The sequence below is a fragment of the Oncorhynchus clarkii genome, chromosome 11, assembly GCF_045791955.1.
Source record: "Oncorhynchus clarkii lewisi isolate Uvic-CL-2024 chromosome 11, UVic_Ocla_1.0, whole genome shotgun sequence".
NCBI lineage: Eukaryota > Metazoa > Chordata > Actinopteri > Salmoniformes > Salmonidae > Oncorhynchus > Oncorhynchus clarkii.
The window spans coordinates 33,086,961-33,109,939 of NC_092157.1; the positions used below are offsets into that span (position 1 = coordinate 33,086,961).

The window sequence follows — 22,979 nt, forward strand, 5'->3', positions numbered from 1 at the left end:
CTTTCCGAATGCACTGTACTTACCACTCCTGGAGATATCAGGAGTCCTCTAACTATAGAATGAAGCGTAATGATGGGCAAATGTACAATCCAGGTGTGCAAACTCTTAGAGACTTACCCCCCAAAAAACTCACAGCTGTAATCGCCGCTAAAGGTGCTTCTACAAAGTATTGACTCAGCGGTGTGAATACTTATGTCAATTAGATATTTCCTTCTTTTATTTTCAGTAAATGTGCAAACATTTCTAAAAACACGTTTTCACTTTGTCATTATGGGATATCGTGTGTAGGGGTAAGAACAAAAATCTATTGAATCCATTTTGAATTCAGGCTTTAACACAACAAAATGTGGAAGGGGTATGAAATTTTTCTTAAGTCACTTTATCTACTAAAGGTACAAAGGAAGTACCTTTCAGTGTACTATGACAAGCATTTGTACCCCTTTAAGAACAGAGTGTACATAGGCATAGCAGGGCATGGTCTACCCATTGTAGCTAAATGCTAAGGAAAGTATATTGCTTGTCTAAATTAAATGAGCTTGGTATACATGTTTTACAATGATATTAGTGTAATAACACTCATAAACAACAGTTTGCAGTGATGTTTTACAGGAATTGAATGCATACTACATTACAGGTACAGTGAATTCAAAAGGTATTCAGACCCATTGACTTTTTCCACATTTTGTTCCATTACAGCCTTATAAATCATTTCCCCCCCTCATCAATCTACACACAAATCCCATTATGACAAATCAAAAACAGTTTTTCATAAAAAACGGAAATATCACATTTACATAAGTATTCAGACCCTTTACTCAGTACTTTGTTGAAGCACCATTGGCAGCGATTACAGCCTAGAGCCGTCTTGGGTATGACGCTACAAGCTTGGCACATCTCTATTTGGGGAGTTTCTCCCATTCTCCTCTGCAGATTCTCGGTTGGATGGGGAGGATCACTGTACAGCTATTTTCAGGTCTCTCCAGAGATGTTAGATCAGGTTCAAGTCCGGGCTCTGGCTGGGCCACTCAAGGACATTCAAAGACTTGTCCCGAATCCACTCCTGTTGTCTTGGCTGTGTGCTTAAGGTCGTTGTCCTGTTGGAAGGGAAACCTTTGCCTCAGTCTGAGGTCCTGAGTGCTCTGTACAGATTTTCTCTCTGCACTTTGCTCGGTTCATCTTTCCCTCGATCCTGACGAGTCTCCCAGTCCCCGAAAAACATCCCCACAGCATGATACTGCCACCACCATGCTTCACCGTAGGGATGGTGCCAGGTTTCCTCCGGATGTGACGCTTTGTACTCAGGCCAAAGAGTTCAATCTTGGTTTCATCAGACCAGATAATCTTGTTTCTCATGGTCTGAGAGTTCTTTAGGTGCCTTTTGGCAAAGTCCAAGTGGGCTGTCATGTGCCTTTTACTGAGGAGTGGCTTCCATCTGGCCACTCTACCATAAAGGCCTGATTGGTAGAGTGCTGCAGAGATGGTTGTCCTTATGGAAGATTCTCCCATCTCCACAGAGGTACTCTGGAGCTCTGTCAGAGTGACCATCGGGTTCTTGGTCACCTCCCTGACCAAGGCCCTTGTCCCTCGATTGCTCAGTTTGGCCGGGCGGCCAGCTCTAGGTAGAGTCTTGGTGGTTATTAGAATGACGGAGGCCACTGTGTTTTTGGGGACCTTCAATGCTGTAGACATTATTTTGTACCCTTCCCCATGTCTGTGCCTCGACACAATCCTGTCTCGGAGCTCTACGGACAATTCCTTCAACTTCATGGCTTGGTTTTTGCTCTGACATGCACTGTCAACAGTGGTACCTAATATAGACAGGTTTGTGCCTTTTTCCAAATCATGTCCAATCTATTGAATTTACCACAGGTAACTCCAATCAACTTGTAGAAACATCGAGGATAATCAATGGAAGCAGGATGCACCTGAGCTCAATTTCAAATCACGTAGCAAAGGGTCTGAATACTTATCTAAATAAGGTACTTCATTTATTTATTTATTTTTATACATTTTAAGCAAAAATGTCTCAACCTGTTTTCGCTTTGTCATTATGGGGCATTGTGTGTAGATTGACGAGGAACATTCTTATTTGATTAATTTTGGAATAAGGCTGTAATGTAACAACATGCGGAAAAGGGGAAGAGGTCTGAATACTTTCCGAATGCACTGTAAATCAAAGGTGCTTCAACTCATCTTCACTGCTTAGTATTAGGGAGTGTCAGTTACACTATTTTGTCCGTTGGTTTTCCTATGATGTATTCAGCCTTTTGAAAAACATTGATATTGCACCAGAGATCATGTGCTTGCATGCTGTTCCTGCAAGTTTATATTTGTCCCCATACTTGACTCTTGGAAGTTGATAGTAGAATTGATTTTTTGGTCAAAGTTAAAAAAAAAAAAAATCTTCATCGCTATGGCTTTACAAAACAAAAGATTGAGCAAATAAATAATTGTTCACCAGATGAACGCGGTACAATTAGAAGCCTCTGCCAGTTTGGCTTAAGTTTTGTTTTTCTAAGCCTCCAACATAACAGTGTGCCCTGCCGTCAGCACCTTGAGTAAGTAAAACCCCTTCTTTATGAACTACCCTGCTAGATATTTGCTTTGCGAAGCTCTGCGAGAAGAAAAGAGAGGGGATGCTGCAGTGAATAACTTTTAAAACACTGTGTTCCAATGAAAAGCAGCAGACATAAAAGAGCATGAGAAATGAATTGAATGTCGTTTTTTCAACCCCTTCTAACTCTATGAAAAAGGCTGCCGATGGGATCTGAATCGCTCCTTTCCAAAAGACTTGGCCAGGTGATTCATTACAGGGCTCTGTCAAAAGGCGCTTTCCACAACATGAGACGAACAATGACAGTGTGATTGCATTGAGAGAAGCTCTGATTGAAAGCTATCGGCCGTATTCTATTCTACATTCTACCCCGGAGAATGCAGTTTGCATTCCCAGAGAAGGCGACCCACTAACAGATGAAAACGGAATATCTTAACCACTGCGAGGGTGTCAAGAGAGCTGTTTCAGGAGGTGTTGCGTAACAAGAGCTTCCCGGTTTTAAATTAACCATAACAATTTAACAGCCCCTTAAACCTGAATAGAGGAGCTGGCAGTCAGATTGATTGGAGAGTAAGTAACACTCAAGGTAGTAGATGTGTTTCAGTGTCACTAAGATCTCAGCTGGGGAGTGGAGCTGAACAGATTGTGGATGACTGCCAGATCTCTTGATCACACATTCATATCTGGTTCACAACTACAAACAGAGTTCACGGGGAAAAAATACTTACCTGGCTAAGAAGTTGTAGTCTATTGCACTCTGTTGAAGATTTTGCACAACAGGCAGTGCTAGCAAATTCAACTGTAACTGACAATGTCCGTTTTAATGCCAGCCTCTAGGCATTACGTCATAACACTTTATCGTACGTATTTTCAGACATTGTAAATGTACATTTACAAACATGTAATTTTACATTTTTACATATTTTCTTTCTTAGCCAGACTTGTGCCACTCATGAGGTATGTATAATATGTAGGCTAGGGCCTGACCCACACAGATCCACAACAGGCCTCACTCCTGCCTTTACCCCAGTGCTCTGCTCCACAACACTCCACGTGAGAGCAGAATAAATATCACCTTAGATACTGTTTACATTTAGGGCCGAGGACTACCATTACCTTCCCATCAATATCAGCACTTACAGGCCGTAATACAGTGAGACAGGCCTCCAACCTGTAATTTTCATAGGCCCTAATTCATGGTGAAAGAAAAATAATAGCAGAGGGTATTCAACTAAACAATGATGATACTTACAGATAATTGCCAGAGATGACTAGTATAGTTACTGCTAGGTAATCCTCAATCTATCATTTCCATGGGAAAATACAGACTAAACTATGAGCCGTTTTACGAGTCATTTCACAGTCCAGCGCCCTCAGAAGGGGGAATGAATTTGCGGTGTCAAAGTACCCAATCCAGTTTTAATAGAACTTTCTATTTAACATAACTGAATAGAACTTTCTATTTTTATTTAAAAGAACGTGATGGCATATATTCAAACAAATAGATAAATGTCCCGTTACGTAAAATTGTTTACTCGTGACAAAACCAGGGACACTTGCGGTGCACACAGCATTGCGTTATGCATGTAGATGTTGAGTGAGAGGAGTTGCATTTCCTCTTCTTGCCCCCAGAGGGACAGAGAGAGAGATGCAGACATGCTCACCCATATTTTGCTGTCACAGTGAATACAGTAGTTATTGAATTGAATATTATCCAAGTCATTAATCCACATGAGTAACTAATTGGATCAGAGAGCTGCAGCAGACGTGACATGTATGTACAGTATTTGAGGGAGTACTTACAGTAGTTCAAATCACTCCTCCCATCAGACCGCTGTGGAATTCAGGATACACTTGAACTGAATCCAGAGCCCGAATGTGGTCGCCAGCAGAAAGACAATCCTCCTTCTCCCAGGTTAGCTGGCTGCGACCCTGGATGCAAATATGCTGCAGGCTCTGACAAAGTGCACAGGAATGTCTGATTGATCCCAAATGTGGATCTGCCAATTGATTACAACTCAGATAAGAGAGGCTGATTTATAAAGAGATGTACATATCACTTTTTTATTACATATTTCCGTTCCAATAAAACGTTTAGGCTGCAGATGGTTTAGCATGATGGATTGTAGCTAGCTGAGTGATTTCCACCTTGGTCGAGAGAAGGTGTGGCCTCTGGCTGGTGTTGCAGTGCTTTTTTGGAAGACAATGCTATCGGCCTATCAATAGGGCCCAATTTGTATCTGATACAATGCATATAGCCAATTTAATGCCAGAGGTTTAGGCATGAACATAATAAATGTTATGCATCCTGTAGCGTTGCAGCTAAAGGCAAATAGACAGAGATGCAGTTTCCTTGACCCTTAAATGTTGTCCCCTCCTTTACTGTCATCAATTATCATAATGAAATTAGTCAGGATAATAATGTGAGTTTGTGTTGCAGGGTATTCTTTCTACAGCAGGGTAAGTGCACTGTGGCTGTGCAGCACGGTGTTATCAAATGAACATTAACATGTTCTACTCAAATAGTTTGTCTACCAACCAGTACAAATGTACTTCTTCATTCAAAGATTTTCTTACACGATCAATGCATGCACGTTCAAAGTATGAGAATGTATGTATAGCAACTGTATTTGTTGTACATCCTCATTAATATAGCACTGCAAAACCATTATGAAAGTTAATATTTCGGGCTAGTCTCTCGCGATAGAAGAAAACACGTTACCTCTGTCGGAAGACTGGGATCTGTCAGATAACGAGGAACAATTATTTTGGTGCACTGGTTTTGTGTCACTGGTTATTTGGATGAATCTCGAACTGTGGGGGTGCACCTACACCTGGCATCTTTTGTAAATGTTGTGGACTATCAAAGAGGAAGCGCTCTGGTTCCGTCACTCGCACTAGTTCAACATCTCCAAAATTAGTTAAATAAAAAAACTAAAAAACAGAACTAAACTGAGCATTTGGTCTCGTGAAATCTGGTTCTGGGTTTCCAAGATTATATTCAGGCTAATCCTCAAGAACATTTAGAAAAATAAAAGTATTCCAAATCCTCAATGGGTGCAAAACAATGAGTTAGCTACATCATTTCCATTGACAATATTCAGTGATTTGCCCAGGCATAACATTCATTATTGATACAAACTTTAAAGGCATCTAATCTCCCTTTTCCACAGTCAGATGTGCAAACGGCAGATAGGGAAAATGTGACAGGCCGGCTCGATTTGGTCTTATGTAGCAACATTTTAAATGGTGTTTTTTACATTGGATAAAAGTAAAGACTCATAGCTACAACATGGTATATCATACACTACAGTTGAGGAACAATGGGAAAGTTATTCTGCTTTGAAAGTTGATAAACTCTTCACTTTTGAGAAAATGGCCCTTGAATGTTTTGGTACACCTACTGGAGAGCTCTTATTTGTCTACAACCATTCAGCCTCGTTCACACCTGCTTAAGCCTTAGTCCCATCCATCTCGTTAATGATTCGCATGTGAGGCCATGTCCTAAACAGAGTGAGTGTGGTATTGTACTAAACAACCAAAGATTTCAAGACTAAGGCTGTTTTATACCATGTCGACATGTCTGTATACAGTTGCCGCAGTGACATCATGAACATTCTATTGTCGTCCGACATCAAACTTTGTCGTTATGACGTTGTCGTGATGAAAAAGTATAAACACAACGTTGACGTTGTCGTGATGAAAAAGTATAAACACAACGTTGTCGTTATGAATTTTGTCGTTATGTCGTTATGAAAAAGTATATGTCATGTTGTGTCTTGTCTCTGTCCTTTCCCTTCACCCTGTCTCCCTCTGCTGGTCGTTGTTAGGTTACCTTTTCTCCCCCGCTTTCTCCCAGCTGTTCCTTGTCTCCTCTAACTACCCATTCACCCCGTTTCCCACCTGTTCCCTTTTTCCCTCTGATTAGGTCCCTATATCTCTCTCTGTTTCTGTTCCTGTCCTTGTCGGATTCTTGTTTGTGTTTCATGCCTGAGCCAGACTATCGTCATGTTTGCTGTAACCTTGTCCTGTCCTGTCGGAATCTGCCGGTCTATCTGAGCCTACCTATGTTTGGTTATTAAAGAAGCTCTGTTTAAGTTAGTTCGCTTTTGGGTCCTCATTCACTCACCATAACAGAAGAATCCGACCAAGAATGGACCCAGCGACTTCGGATCCTCTCCACTCAGCCGTCGGGATCCAGGGAGCGATGCTAGGCAGACACGAGCAGGAAGTGTCTGCTGCTCGACATGCCGTTGAGACCCTGGCCACCCAAGTCTCCAACCTCACAGAACAGGTTCACCATCTCCGCCTCGATCCACCGGCCACTTCCAGGGCTTTCGAATCTCCGGAGCCCAGAATCAATAACCCGCCGTGTTACTCTGGGGAGCCCACTGAATGCCGCTCGTTCCTCACCCAGTGTGATATTGTGTTTTCTCTCCAGCCCAACACTTACTCCAGGAGCACTGCTCGTGTCGCCTACGTCATATCTCTCCTTATTGGACGGGCTCGTGAGTGGGGCACGGCAATCTGGGAGGCAAGGGCTGAGTGTACTAACCAGTATCAGGACTTTAAGGAGGAGATGATACGGGTTTTTGATCGATCTGTTTTTGGGGAGGAGGCTTCCAGGGCCCTGTCTTCCCTATGTCAAGGTAATCGATCCATAACAGACTACTCTATTGAGTTTCGCACTCTTGCTGCCTCCAGTGGCTGGAACGAGCCGGCTTTGCTCGCTCGTTTTCTGGAGGGTCTCCGCGCAGAGGTAAAGGATGAGATTCTCTCCCGGGAGGTCCCTTCCAGCGTGGATTCCCTGATTGAACTCGCTATTCGCATTGAGCGACGGGTTGATCTGCGTCACCGAGCTCGTGGAAAGGAGCTCGCGTTCTCCGTTGTCCCCCTCTCCGCATCACTACCATCTTCCTCTGCCGGCTCGGGAGCTGAGCCTATGCAGCTGGGAGGTATCCGCATCTCGACTAAGGAGAGGGAACGGAGAATCACCAACCGCCTCTGTCTCTATTGCGGTTCTGCTGGTCATTTTGTCACTTCATGTCCAGTAAAAGCCAGAGCTCATCAGTAAGCGGAGGGCTACTGGTGAGCGCTACTACTCCTGTCTCTCCTTCAAGATCCTGCACTACCTTGTCGGTCCATCTACGCTGGACCGGTTCGTCAGCTTCCTGCAGTGCCTTAATAGACTCTGGGGCGGAGGGCTGTTTTATGGACGAGACCTGGGCTCGGGAACATGACATTCCTCTCAGACAGTTAAGGGAGTCCACGGCCTTGTTCGCCCTGGATGGTAGTCCTCTCCCCAGGATTCAGCGTGAGACGCTACCTTTAACCCTCACTGTTTCTGGTAATCATAGCGAAACCATTTCTTTTTTGATTTTTCGTTCACCTTTTACACCTGTTGTTTTGGGCCATCCCTGGCTAGTTTGTCATAATCCTTCCATTAATTGGTCTAGTAATTCTATCCTCTCCTGGAACGTCTCTTGTCATGTGAAATGTTTAATGTCTGCTATCCCTCCTGTTTCCTCTGTCTCTTCTTCACAGGAGGAGCCTGGTGATTTGACAGGGGTGCCGGAGGAATATCACGATCTGCGCACGGTGTTCAGTCGGTCCAGGGCCACCTCTCTTCCTCCACACCGGTCGTATGATTGTAGTATTGATCTCCTTCCGGGAACCACTCCCCCCCGGGGTAGACTATACTCTCTGTCGGCTCCCGAACGTAAGGCTCTCGAGGATTATTTGTCTGTAGCTCTTGACGCCGGTACCATAGTCCCCTCCTCCTCTCCCGCCGGAGCGGGGTTTTTTTTTGTCAAGAAGAAGGACGGGTCTCTGCGCCCCTGCATAGATTATCGAGGGCTGAATGACATAACAGTTAAGAATCGTTATCCGCTTCCTCTTATGTCTTCAGCCTTCGAGATCCTGCAGGGAGCCAGGTTTTTCACTAAGTTGGACCTTCGTAACGCTTACCATCTCGTGCGCATCAGGGAGGGGGACGAGTGGAAGACGGCGTTTAACACTCCGTTAGGGCACTTTGAATACCGGGTTCTTCCTTTCGGCCTCGCTAACGCTCCAGCTGTCTTTCAGGCATTAGTCAATGATGTCCTGAGAGACATGCTGAACATCTTTGTTTTCGTTTACCTTGACGATATCCTGATTTTTTCACCGTCACTCCAGATTCATGTTCAGCACGTTCGACGTGTCCTCCAGCGCCTTTTAGAGAATTGTCTTTTTGTGAAGGCTGAGAAGTGCACTTTTCATGCCTCCTCCGTCACATTTCTCGGTTCTGTTATTTCCGCTGAAGGCATTAAGATGGATCCCGCTAAAGTCCAAGCTGTCATTGATTGGCCCGTCCCTAAGTCACGCGTCGAGCTGCAGCGCTTTCTCGGCTTCGCGAACTTCTATCGTCGTTTCATCCGTAATTTCGGTCAGGTGGCCGCTCCTCTCACAGCCCTTACTTCTGTCAAGACGTGCTTTAAGTGGTCCGTTTCCGCCCAGGGAGCTTTTGATCTCCTCAAGAATCGTTTTACATCCGCTCCTATCCTTGTTACACCTGACGTCTCTAGACAGTTCGTTGTCGAGGTTGACGCGTCAGAGGTGGGCGTGGGAGCCATTCTTTCTCAGCGCTCCCTCTCTGACGACAAGGTCCACCCATGCGCGTATTTTTCTCATCGCCTGTCGCCGTCGGAACGTAACTATGATGTGGGTAACCGCGAACTGCTCGCCATCCGGTTAGCCCTAGGCGAATGGCGACAGTGGTTGGAGGGGGCGACCGTTCCTTTTGTCGTTTGGACTGACCATAGGAACCTTGAGTACATCCGTTCTGCCAAACGACTTAATGCGCGTCAGGCGCGTTGGGCGCTGTTTTTCGCTCGTTTCGAGTTCGTGATTTCTTATCGTCCGGGCTCTAAGAACACCAAGCCTGATGCTTTGTCTCGTCTCTTCAGTTCTTCAGTAGCCTCCACTGACCCCGAGGGGATTCTCCCTGAGGGGCGTGTTGTCGGGTTGACTGTCTGGGGAATTGAGAGGCAGGTAAAACAAGCGCTCACTCACACTCCGTCGCCGCGCGCTTGTCCTAGGAACCTTCTTTTCGTTCCCGTTCCTACTCGTCTGGCCGTTCTTCAGTGGGCTCACTCTGCCAAGTTAGCCGGCCACCCTGGCGTTCGGGGTACGCTTGCTTCCATTCGCCAGCGTTTTTGGTGGCCCACCCGGGAGCATGACACGCGTCGTTTCGTGGCTGCTTGTTCGGTCTGCGCGCAGACTAAGTCCGGTAACTCTCCTCCTGCCGGCCGTCTCAGGCCGCTTCCTATCCCCTCTCGACCGTGGTCTCACATCGCCTTAGATTTTGTCACCGGACTGCCTTCGTCAGCGGGGAAGACTGTTATTCTTACGGTTGTCGATAGGTTCTCTAAGGCGGCTCATTTCATTCCCCTTGCTAAGCTTCCTTCTGCTAAAGAGACGGCACAAATCATCATCGAGAATGTTTTCAGAATTCATGGCCTTCCGTCAGACGTCGTTTCGGACAGAGGTCCGCAATTCACGTCTCAATTTTGGAGGGAGTTTTGCCGTTTGATTGGGGCTTCCGTCAGTCTCTCTTCCGGCTTTCACCCCCAGTCTAACGGTCAAGCAGAACGGGCCAATCAGACTATTGGTCGCATCTTACGCAGTCTTTCTTTTCGCAACCCTGCGTCTTGGTCAGAACAGCTCCCCTGGGCAGAATACGCCCACAACTCGCTTCCTTCGTCTGCGACCGGGCTATCTCCTTTTCAGAGTAGCCTCGGGTACCAGCCTCCGCTGTTCTCATCTCAGTTCGCCGAGTCCAGCGTCCCCTCCGCTCAGGCTTTTGTCCAACGTTGCGAGCGCACCTGGAAGAGGGTCAGGTCTGCACTTTGCCGTTATAGGGCGCAGACTGTGAGGGCTGCTAATAAGCGTAGAACTAAGAGTCCTAGATATTGTCGCGGTCAGAGAGTTTGGCTCTCCACTCAGAACCTTCCCCTTAAGACGGCTTCTCGCAAGTTGACCCCGCGGTTCATTGGTCCGTTCCGTATTTCTCGGGTCATTAATCCTGTCGCAGTTCGACTTCTTCTTCCGCGATACCTTCGTCGCGTCCACCCGGTCTTCCATGTCTCCTGTATTAAGCCCGTTCTTCGCGCCCCCGCTCGTCTTCCCCCCCCCCCCCCCCCCCCATCCTTGTCGAGGGCGCACCCATCTACAGGGTCCGCAGGATTTTGGACATGCGTCCTCGGGGCCGTGGTCACCAGTACCTTGTCGATTGGGAGGGGTACGGTCCTGAGGAGAGGAGTTGGGTTCCCTCTCGGGACGTGCTGGACCGTGCGCTGATCGAGGATTTCCTCCGTTGCCGCCAGGTTTCCTCCTCGAGTGCGCCAGGAGGCGCTCGGTGAGTGGGGGGGTACTGTCATGTTGTGTCTTGTCTCTGTCCTTTCCCTTCACCCTGTCTCCCTCTGCTGGTCGTTGTTAGGTTACCTTTTCTCCCCCGCTTTCTCCCAGCTGTTCCTTGTCTCCTCTAACTACCCATTCACCCCGTTTCCCACCTGTTCCCTTTTTCCCTCTGATTAGGTCCCTATATCTCTCTCTGTTTCTGTTCCTGTCCTTGTCGGATTCTTGTTTGTGTTTCATGCCTGAGCCAGACTATCGTCATGTTTGCTGTAACCTTGTCCTGTCCTGTCGGAATCTGCCGGTCTATCTGAGCCTACCTATGTTTGGTTATTAAAGAAGCTCTGTTTAAGTTAGTTCGCTTTTGGGTCCTCATTCACTCACCATAACAGTATAACGTTGTTGTTGTCGTTATGAACGTTGTCGTTATGAGAAAGTAAAATCACAAAGAACAACAGACTGCGTGACATCAGCAGCCTGCTGGTCCAAAATAACATAACAGCAATAAGCCAACCAACTATCATATAGTTGACAACATCTTAATTTTAGCTCATTTGTATTCATTATTACAGGAAAATAAACTCACAACAAGATCATTATTTACAGAAATGAGCTTACGGTTGTGAGTGTGACGAATAAAAGCAGGGCATTCTACTGGAGAATTTTTTTACTTGGAAACTGTGTCTTGGTCTACGTTATATCCTAATTTGACTTTGGTGCAAGACATGTATGTATGTATATTTGTATGTATATATTTATATTATATGTATATATTTTCAAACCAATATATGGGGGATTGGAAGTGATGCAGACAACTACGTTGATGGAAGCTACAATCTATCAGCAGTATTAAAGCTGATCTACCCCCTAGAAGAAGAAAAAGACATGTTGTTCTTCACAAGTGTATTTGTCACATGCACAGGATACAGAAGGTGTAAATGGTACAGTAAAATTGTTACTTGCATAGTGTAACGTATACTCCCTCTCTGGCCTCTAGGTCATCAGGCTGCTGATTATCCTTCACACCTGTCACCCTCGTCAAGTGCACCAGCGCCTCATGACACTCACCTGGACTCCATCACCTCCTTGATTATCTTCACTACATCTGTCACTCCCCTTGGTTCTTTCCTCAGGTGTTATGGACTCTGTTTCATGTCAGTGCGATTTTTGTGTTTCGTGTTTATTTATTAAAACACTCACTCCCTGTACTTGCTTGCCAACTCTCAGCGCACTCGTTACACATAGTGGATTATTTTGTTTAGACATGAAGCTAGCTAGCTAAACAATTAACCATAATCCCAACTCATAACGTTATTATCCTGCATGAATCTACAGTTAGCTAAAGCTAACCAACTAGGTTCAATGTTAGCTAGCTAGCTAGCTAGCTAACATTAGGCTAAAACTAGCAATGCATGTGGTTCTGAGATACGAATAATATTACTACACAGATCATACACATAGCATTAGCTAGCTGACAGTATGCTTTAACTTGCAATGAAAATGACTTTCTGACAAAACTAGAAACGTATAATATCTGAAAATGTAGCTACCTAGACTCTCTTACCAGTATACGTGGATGAACGCTTCATCCTCTCTGTCACGGTTGCCATGGTTGCCCTTAGTTTGAAGATGTAATCCGGAGACAGGTGTTTTTTGCAGAGTCTTCGTAATATCTTTCAAAAAGGCTGTGTTAGAAAGGATTACATACACACACTGAGCCGCTCTTGTTATAGACAGAAGCATATATGTATGTCCAGCCCATCCATTATCTCAGCCAATCATGACTAGCAGGAAGGTTCCTGTCTTTTCCGTGGCCAAACCAACTTGGCTTGTAATTGATCTATTTCATTCATATTTACAAATGGCAAACTAATTTTGTTATTAAGGCACATGAAAGTATACATTTTCCAGAAGACATTTCTGCCAAAAACTACCCTATGGACCCTGATATAAAGTAGTGCACTATATAAGGGTAGGGTGCCATTTGGGACATAGTCACTGACATTTTCCTCCCCCTCTTCCAACTCTTCATGGACACCCAAGTTGTTCCTTTTCCCCACACTACTTCACATAATTTGAAAGAGTCTGCTATATGATAAAAGACACCATCATTGCCATATTAGCACCATATTCAAAAAGAACTGAAAAGCCGCTGAGCGTTAACAATGGCACCTTTTAAAAGCATCAACGGCTCAATCATCCTGCGTATTTTTGTTTTCCCTGTTGTCTGTGTTAGGCTACAACTCTAAAAAGATGCCAGAGAGAAGGTTGGTGTCTTTTTTCCCATTCCATGTAAAAAAAAATATTTAACAAGGCAAGTCAGTTAAGAATTAATTCTTATTTACAGTGACAGCCTAGGAACAGTGGGTTTACTGCCTTGTTTAGGGGACGAACAACAGATTTTTACCTTGTCAGCTCGGGGATTCGATCTAGCAACCTTTTGGTTACTGGCCCAACACTCTAACCACTAAACTACCTGCCACCCCGTTATAGTAGATGAAGTAGCAGATTCCTACCTTGTCTTACCCTAACACTATCTCTGAGTGAAGTGAGGATTACATAATTGGAACCTTCAGCTCAAGGTGACACCGTGGCAGATAGCCATGACTCAACAACTCCCACTGTGATCAAGTTGATTTGAATGTTTTTATTTTTTTATTTAACCAAGTAGGCTAGTTGAGAACAAGTTCTCATTTACAACTGTGACCTGGCCAAGATAAAGCAAATCAGTGCAACACAAACCACAACACAGAATTACACATTGAATAAACAAACATACAGTCAATAATACAATAGAAAAGTCTATATACCGTGTGTGCAAATGAGGTAGGATAAGGGAGGTAAGGCAATAAATAGGCCATAGTGGCCTATATAGTGCTACGGGTGGGTGCTGCTATGGTGACCAGTGAGCTGAGATAAGGCGGGGCTTTGCCTAGCAGAGACTAATAGATGACCTGGAGCCAGTGGGGAAATTAATTTCTATCTGTACTTGGAGTTAAAAAAAAAAAAAGTTAACCAAAAATAAGCTAGCGGTGTTGTTAAAAGTCTTATTGAAACATTCAGTGAACTTTTTGGAAATTATTTGAAAACCTCCAAATAACCTAGAATTTCCCTTATCAGTTTAGTAAAACTTTTCAAGGAACCAGAGTAAAATGTTATCAGAACCTCCCTGCAACCTAAAAATAAACAATCCCAGAACAGCCAAAATGTTAATTTCTATTTCTAAAAAAATGGTTTTACTGGTCAGGAAACGTATGGCTTCGTTTCTACAACTTACAAGGAACCAAATGTGCTAGCTGGGTGTGCTGTGATAGTGTAATGGAGCTGGAGGAGCAGAGAGCCTGGGGCAGGTAGGCAGGCCATGACCCGGGTCAGGTGCTTCTAGGCTGGGCTGAAGTGGTGCCATAGCCCCAGTGAAGACAAGGATCTGTCAGCAGCACCAACACCAGGCCAGAATCCTTACTGCTGCAGCTGCCTGCTCCTCTAGATTGAGAAACTCTCACCTGTGTCCCGACCAACACCCCCCTCTTCCTCCTCCTCATTGAGTTGGATCCTCTCCACATCATCAAAGACTGAGAAAGAGAGAGAGAAAGTTATAGGGAGAGAGACATAACTCTTGTGACACATTTGACAGAGGAAGCTGTTAGTCAAGGAGCTTGAAACTGTTTCTCCAGCCCTTGTATCGAGTGACATCCTGGCAGAGCTACAAGAAGCTCTCACTATCCTGGTTGTGAGGGGAGGAGGAATGCAGAGCAATGCTCCAGAGTACGACTCCTGCTTCACACCTGCCTTTACACTGACTCCAGATCAGATCACAGAGGGAATGGAACACAGACATTTTGCGTTTTTACACTAACAAAATATGTGAAGTAAGATCTGCTTTTCTTCCACATCAGATATCCACATTTTCTGTTTACACTATAGCCTTGGATTTGGTGGGGCAAAATTCAAATTGAGACGCCAGGTCCATCTCTACACTACAACAAAATGAGTTGTGTGCAAGACTTCTCTTCGAAACTGATTTCAAGACATCCTCCCACCTCATTACAGAATAATAGACAGCTCGTGTGTGAACAATATTAGAGAATCAGCCCTGTGTGTTCACCATTCGTTGAATGTTTCTAGTTAATTGCACTTTCCAGACCATGATGAGAATAATTAATGTGAATGCATAAAAACATAACACCTCCAGGTACCAGACGCCTAGATCGTTTATCGTCTTATTTTAGGACACACCAAAAATGCTTTGTCATTTCATATCCCTGTAATTTATATTCCTTAATACACTTCCCCCCTCTGAGAATGCATGGCAATGGGTTCAGATGAGGCATTTGAATTGTAACTCAGTCGTAGAGGGTTTTTTAGAGTGCCTGGATAAAATCAAGTTGGCACCAGTGACCTCATGTCATCGTTTAAGTAATCACTCTAAAAAAGTACAAAATATCATATTTTGTACTTTTTACTACAAAATATGATACAAAATATCATACTGTATTTAGTTTGCATCATTTTGGAATGTCATACAAACACAAAAACATTTAGCATTCTATCTCAGGTTCTAGGATAAATACGGCTAAGCTCTCAGCTAATTGAGTTGAAAACAACCCAGCAAACACATCCTGTGTTCAAAGGGTCGAGCTTGAGAACATCAAAAAAACGAGACATGATCTTCTATGTTTAACTTCACAGCAGTCCCCTTCATCTCTCGTGCCAGCCAACTCTATTTAGGAAGCCACAAGAAAGTGTGTCTGACAGTGTGCAGGCAGGAGCAGTCCTGCCATTCCTCTTGATACCTGTGCATTAGCTGCTGCTGCTACTCACAGTGAGAACACATCAAATGGAGATTGAAAAAATCCAAGTCATGAAAAGTCATATGAGCATGGAGGTAGATTTCAATCCAAATGAATGAGATTATTCATTTCCAACCTTTTGACAGCAATCCGTCTCATATATCAAGCACATGTTTAAGACTAGACGGACGATCATTTTCCCCAGAAACTCATAAGAAATGGGATATCCTCTGCAAGTCGCTGCAATGTCACCCATACAATTACAATCATTTGATTAGCATATTACCAAACTACTAAAATGTCAATCATTTTGTGTGGCAATGACACTGGATTATTATTGAGTCATACTGTCACGTTCTGACCATCGTTCTTGTGTGTTTTCCTTGTTTTAGTGTTGGACGTGAGCTGGGTGGGCATTCTATGTTGTGTGTCTGGTTTGTCTATTTCTATGTTTGGCCTGATATGGTTCTCAATCAGAGGCAGGTGTTAGTCATTGTCTCTGATTGGGAACCATATTTAGGTAGCCTGTTTTGTGTTGGGTTTTGTGGGTGGTTGTCTCCTGTGTCAGTGTTTGTACCACACGGGACTGTTTCGGGTTTTCATGTTTCTTGTTTTATAGTCTATTTCATGTATAGTTTCGTTATTAAAAGAACCATGAATTATAACCACGCTGCGTCTTGGTCCGATCCCTGCTACACCTCTTCTTCAGAGGAAGAGGAGAACCATTACACATACAGTAAACTGATATCAGATGATAACCACATTGTAAATTACACATCCAATAAGGCTTTGACAGAGGTTTTAGGAGGATGAGAATCTCGACACTATGTTTGTTCGGGCTGGTGTGCATAACTCACTTAAACGGAAAAGGACTGTCTCCTCTTCAATACGGGACTTCGGGTGTCGTCTGGACTCCCCGAAAGAGTCGTTGTTTTATTTCTGAATACACAAACAAAGAAGACGTAACATCTGGGTCCCAAATGGCACCCTATACACTATGTGTTCCTGTGTGACTCAGTTGGTAGCGCATGCTGCTTGCAAGGCCAGGGTTGTGGGTTTGATTCTCATGGGGGGGGGGGTCAGTACTGGGGGGGAGGGGGGAGTATGAAAATGTACGCACTCACAACTTTAAGAGTGTCTGCTGTAATGTAAATGCACTACTTTTGAAAAAGTAGTGCACTATGTCGTGTAGGAAATAGGGTGTCGTTTGGGATGCAGCCTTCACGGGTCGACTAAACACTGCAGACAGACAGGTCAACAAGCCTGGTCCTGTAGTAAACCCTCAAACAGCAACAAAAAAAAGCCCTAGAAATTATGAATGGCAAACATTTTAACGTGCTGCCACACCAATAACCCAGACAACGTTTAACCGCACAGCGTATAATTAATTATATATCATTAATTATATATAATTAACTATTTCCAAGCACTTGCCTTTTTTTTTAAGAACAGATGCAGGCTAGATGACCCGATATTAAGAAACCACATGTGAAGAGAGGAGCATAGAAACAGAGTATCGTGTTTATCTTCATAACATGTATGGCAATCCCCTGTACTCCTTCCCTCCTTCTTTCCTCCCCCCATCAACTAGCAATTATATCCAGTTAGAGATTACGTGTGCTGCTCTGTTGCACCTCCGTCTTCTTCACAGGAACCCACCGAGTCAATTTGGACTGATAATAATAACGGTCTGCTGGATTTTAGCCATTCATTTGATGAAGTGCTTTTCACCTTTTAGCTTGAATTATGCCCCGACATGCCAGAGAGAGAATTAGATGGCAGGGAGCAAGAGCTGTGTATCAGTCTTAGAGGATAGAGAGAGCTAGAAGAAGGGAAAAAAGAAGAAGAGGGCATCTTGAAACGTCTCTTTTTTTGTGTTTTTCGGGCCAGATATATCCTGTTGACTGAAGTGGCCGTGGTTCATAACAGAGCATGTCTGCTAGCAACAGCTTAGCTGGTCCACTGAGGTGTCTGTCCACACGTCTTTTGGGTTTCTTTAAAGGAGAAAACTAAGGCAGTCTCTCCTGAAAAGCTGAACAAAAATGTTTATTGTGATGACCCCGCTTGACACTATGGTGCTGCCTTCGACTTTAAAAAAAAACATGCTACTCCAAGGGTAGACTCTCAGTCAGCCGGGCAGTGAGAGATATGTGAGAGACTGTATTTAAATGTTCGTCTTCCAAGACGGACTCCAGTTGTCAGCATGTCATGCATTTGCTTTGAGGGATAATCTATTTTTCCATACCGGTTGCATCAATGTAACATTCATTTACAGTTGGAGTCAAGAGGAGAACTCCATTGATCCACGTTGATGAAATTTGAAATGTAACAATCCTAACCTTTTGTTTGCTTAGATTTCTCCAAGCAATATAGTTGTACAGTCTGATCATGTGCTATAGGATTGACACTTGGTTGACAGGGTTTACTTAAGGAAATGTCTGCTTGCTTCTCAAACGGCACCCCGTTCCCTTTAAAGTGCACTACTTTTGACAAGGGTTCTGGTCAAAAGTAGTGCACTATAAAGGGAATAGGGTGCCATTTGGGACGCATCCACCGTGTAGAAGTGTGGTATTTCAGCGTATGTGTTCACCTGCATAAGTCCCAGGGGTCTGTAAGGACGCTGAGCACTTCTGCCTCATACTGTTGGGATACATGTGTGTCATGTTCAAGGTGAAATATCACATTTTTAGATGACAACACGCCCACAGTTACGAAAAGGTGAGAAGAGGCGAAGCAGAGAGTGCGTGTATGTTTACTTCCTCTTGGTGAAAAATGTTACACCTCTGCCTGAGAGCGCATGATTATGGGAAGTGAAAAAAAGGAAAGAAAGGAACACTAAAACGGCTTAACATTTTTCCTGGCTACTTACGGGGTTTATAGACAATCTGGAATTCTTCCTGACCCGGCCTTTGTTTAGTAATAGGAAATAGAGGGCTTTGGAGAATGGGATCAGTTTGCTGTGGTCAGAGCCGTGTGTGGGTCTGGGGAGTTTCCGGGGGGGTTGAGTGAGTTTACACGTGTGTACCTGTGTATGTCTACTATGTGCAGTCCCGGACTATCGGATTTGGGGCCCCGGAGAACATTTCTGGCAATTCTACACATTTTGCTATTATATGCTGTCTGGGGCCCAACAACCTCCAGGGGGGGGGGCTGGCCACATGTGAGCCATGGTGATCACAGGATCATGTGGCCAGAGTGTTTGTGTGTTCGTCTGTGTGGCTGTCTGGCTGTGTTATTGTGTGTTGTGAACATTTGTAGAAAAGAAAAATTCTAATTTTGTGATATCCCTCCAATAGAAATGTCCCACACACACATCTCACACATATCTGATATTTCTCCTGCACTCCTATGCGCCTGCATGATACATTTTTAGTCAAAGAAATTGGTTCCTGTTTCCTTTGCCCCCCCCCCACTCTTTCATTTTACTGACGGGTATTCAGACTAGGAGGTGATGTCATAGTCTCATCCTTTTAAGAGTGACTGTGGACCATATATTTTGAGAGGAGAGCAGAGGAGAATATCAGAACATAATGATCTATCTTTCTTCTCTCATCCAGACAAATCACATTGTGCCCTTCTCTTCTCCATTTCAAGTACCCCACAGAATACATGATTGAGATGGTTTAACTAAGTACTGTGCCTTCAGAAAGTATTCACACCCATTGAATGTTTCCACATTTTGTTGTGCTACAAAGTGGGATTAAAATGGATTTAATTGTAATTTTTTGTCAACGATCTACACAAAATCCTCTAATGTTAAAGTGGAAGAAAACCCCCCAAATATATATTGATTACATAAGTATTCAATCTCTTGAGTCAATACATGTTAGAATCACCTTTGGCAGCAACAGCTGTGAGTCTTTATGGGTAAGTCGCTAAGAGCTTTGCACACCTGGATTGTACAATATTTGCACATTACTCTTTTAAAAATTCTTCAAGCTCTGTCAAGTTGGTTGTTGATCATTGCTAGACAGACATTTTCAAGTCTTGCCATAGATTTTTAAGCTGATTTAAGTCAAAACTGTAACTAGGCCACTCAGGAGCATTCAATGTCATCTTGGTAAGCAACTCCTGCGTATATTTGGTCTTGTGTTTTAGATTATTGTCCTGCTGAAAGGTGAATTTGTCTCCCAGTGTCTGTTGGAAAGCAGACTGAACCAGGTTTTCCTCTAGAATTTTGCCTGTGCTTAGCTCAATACCGTTTCTTTTCATCCCCCAAAAACTCCCCAATCCTTGCCGATGACAAGTATACCCATAACATGATGCAGCCCCCACCATGCTTGAATGTGTTGTGTTGAATTTGCTCCAAACATAAATCTTTGTATCTCAGGACATAAAGTTAATTTATTTGTCACATTTCTTGCCGTTTTACTTTAGTGCCTTATTGCAAGCAGGATGCATGTTTTGGAATATTTTTATTCTGTACAGGCTTCTTTCTTTTCACTCCGTCATTTTGGGTTAGTATTGTGGAGTAACTACAATATTGTTCATCCATCCTCAGTTTTTTCCTATCACAGCCATTAAACTCTGTAACTGTTATAATGTCACCATTGGCCTCCGGTAACTGAGATAGGAAGGATGCCTGTATCTTTGTAGTGACTGGGTGTTGATGCACCATCCAAAATGTAACGAATAACTTCCCCATGCTCAAAGGGATATGCAATGTATTTTTAAAATTTTATATCTACCAATATGTGCCCTTCTTTGGAAAAAACCTCATGGTCTTTTGGGTGGATCTGTGCTTGAAATTCGCTGCTCGACTGAGGGACCTTACAGAAAATTAGGGTGCATTCGTAAATTCACAGAATAACTGATGAATTTACGAACAACCAACACCCGTTCAATATGGCCGGTGTTCAGTAAACATTGGCAAAAAAACTTTATTAAAAAGTTTCCAGCAGCACAGTTACAGTCACCAACGCTCTGGATAACATGAAAACAGCCTAACCAGCTCTGCTAGGGCCTGTAAAATGGTCAGAGTGGGGTGTTCTCTCATTTATTTCTGGAAGTAGCTAGCCAACATTAGCCAGTGAGCTTAGGTGCTTGACTGCAGTTGTGAGGTCAGAACGCTCGGATCAACCCTACTCCTCGACCAGAGCGTCCAGTGTGCGCCACACGCTCTGAATTTACAATCTGACAATCTGACAAAGCTCGGAATTTAGAATGCCAGATTGAATTTACAAACACACCCTTAATTGTATGTGTGGGGTACAGAGATGAGGTAGTCATTCAAATATCATGTTAAACACTATTAATTAACACAGATTCAATGCAACTTATTTTGTGACTTGTTAAGCAAATACTTACTCCCGGCGATGTCATTTACAAAATAGCCTCCAACACCCTACTCAACAAATTGGATGCAGTCTATCACAGTGCCATCCGTTTTGTCACCAAAGCCCCATATACCACCCACCACTGTGACCTGTATGCTCTCGTTGGCTGGCCCTCGCTACATACTTGTCACCAAACCCCACTAGCTCCAGGTCATCTACAAGTCTCTGCTAGGTAAAGCCCTGCCTTATCTCAGCTCACTGGTCTCCATAGCAGCACCCCACCCGTAGCACGCGCTCCAGCAGGTATATCTTACTGGTCACCCCCAAAGCCAATTCTTCCTTTGGCCGCCTCTCCATCCAGTTCTCTGCTGCCAATGACTGGAATGAACTGCAAAAATCACTGAAGCTTATTTATTTATTTATCTTGCTCCTTTGCACCCCAGTATCTCTACATGCACATCCATCTTCTGCACACCCTAAAATTCCAGTGTTTAATTGCTATATTGTAATTACTTCGCCACCATGGCCTATTTATTGCCTTACCTCTCTTATCCAACCTCATTTGCACATGCTGAATATATATTTTTCTACTGTATTATTGACAGTATGTTTGTTTATTCCATGTGTAACTCTGTGTTGTTGTATGTGTTGAATTGCTATGCTTTATCTTGGCCAGGTCGCAGTTGCAAATGAGAACTTGTTCTCAATTAGCCTACCAGGTTAAATAAAGGTGAAAAACATATATATATATAAAAAATATTAAGGCATGCCAAAACCAAGGGTCAAATACTTATTAACTCAAGACATTACATTTTTTCATTCTTAATGAATGAGTAAACATTTCTCAATACATAATTCCACTTTGACATTATGGGGTATTTTGTGTAGGCCAGTGACGCAAAATCTCAATTTAATCCATTTTAAATTCAGGATGTAACACAACAAAATGTGGAACAAGTCAAGGGGTGTGAATACTTTCTGAAGGCACTGCACCTGTGTGTGTTTGGACTTAAATATAATATAATCCCCGTATGTCTTTGTATCTGTCTCTTCCATATAAGAAGCTAACTAATTTATGTTGATATATAACTTACCACTCTCACTATAAATGTAGTTAACTGAACCAGTATTAGCTCAGTTTACTGAACCAGTATTAGCTCAGTTTACTGAACCAGTATTAGCTCAGTTTACTGAACCAGCATTAGCTCAGTTTACTGAACCAGTATTAGCTCAGTTAACTGAACCAGTATTAGCTCAGTCAACTGAACCAGTATTAGCTCAGTTAACTGAACCAGTATTAGCTCAGTAACCATACATTTTCAGTGTATGCCTATAGATCCCCTGAACATGTCTCTACAGCAGCAGCAGAGTCCTCCAGTGAATTTAAGTTAAATAGATGAACACTCTCCTCTCTCCCGAGGACTGCGGCGTTGCATCTGTCAGGCGGCACTAAATTTAGCGCTGGCGTTTATTTACCTGATGCCCTTGCTGGAGTGTCCTTGCTAAATGAAGGGCGAACAGGCCTGTCACCAATCAGAGCAGCACGCTGTACACTCAACCCCTCGGGAACTCATGGATCACAGACGCACACATGCATGATAGGTGCATTGCACATACACACACACTTATGGGTGCATGCACAAACATACACACACGCACAAGGACACACACAGTCCCTCCCAATCTCTATGGTCACAATCCCATCCAGGTATATACACTATCATCGCACTAAGGAACTAGCTCTGAGGTCTTTAGAGCCCAGTTTGTCAATGAACCAGAGGATTTTGTGAACCAGAAACAATATGTTTCAACTTCTATTGCTATTTGAGATTTGTTTTAGTGTCATTTTGTGGGTTTGGTGGTGGTAGAGTGGTGTTTTTCACCTTTGGTGTTTTTGTGTTGCTGAGGTGTTGAGCGCACAGCTGCCATATGGATCAGTGCATCTCTATGGTGCTCCTGAGACATCCC

The 22,979-nt window shown here is 43.7% G+C and overlaps 1 protein-coding gene across 1 annotated transcript in view; it reads left to right on the plus strand.

Moving 5' to 3' along the window:
• The window catches only part of LOC139420445 (limb region 1 protein homolog), a 142,073-nt gene extending 128,990 nt beyond the window's left edge, over window positions 1-13,083 (plus strand). Inside the window, exon 16 of the mRNA XM_071170586.1 lies at window positions 11,943-13,083. Within this exon, the coding sequence (XP_071026687.1) occupies window positions 11,943-12,136 (194 nt within the window). The 3' untranslated portion in view covers window positions 12,137-13,083. The remainder of the gene's footprint in view (window positions 1-11,942) is intronic.
• The last annotated feature ends 9,896 nt before the right edge of the window (window positions 13,084-22,979 follow it).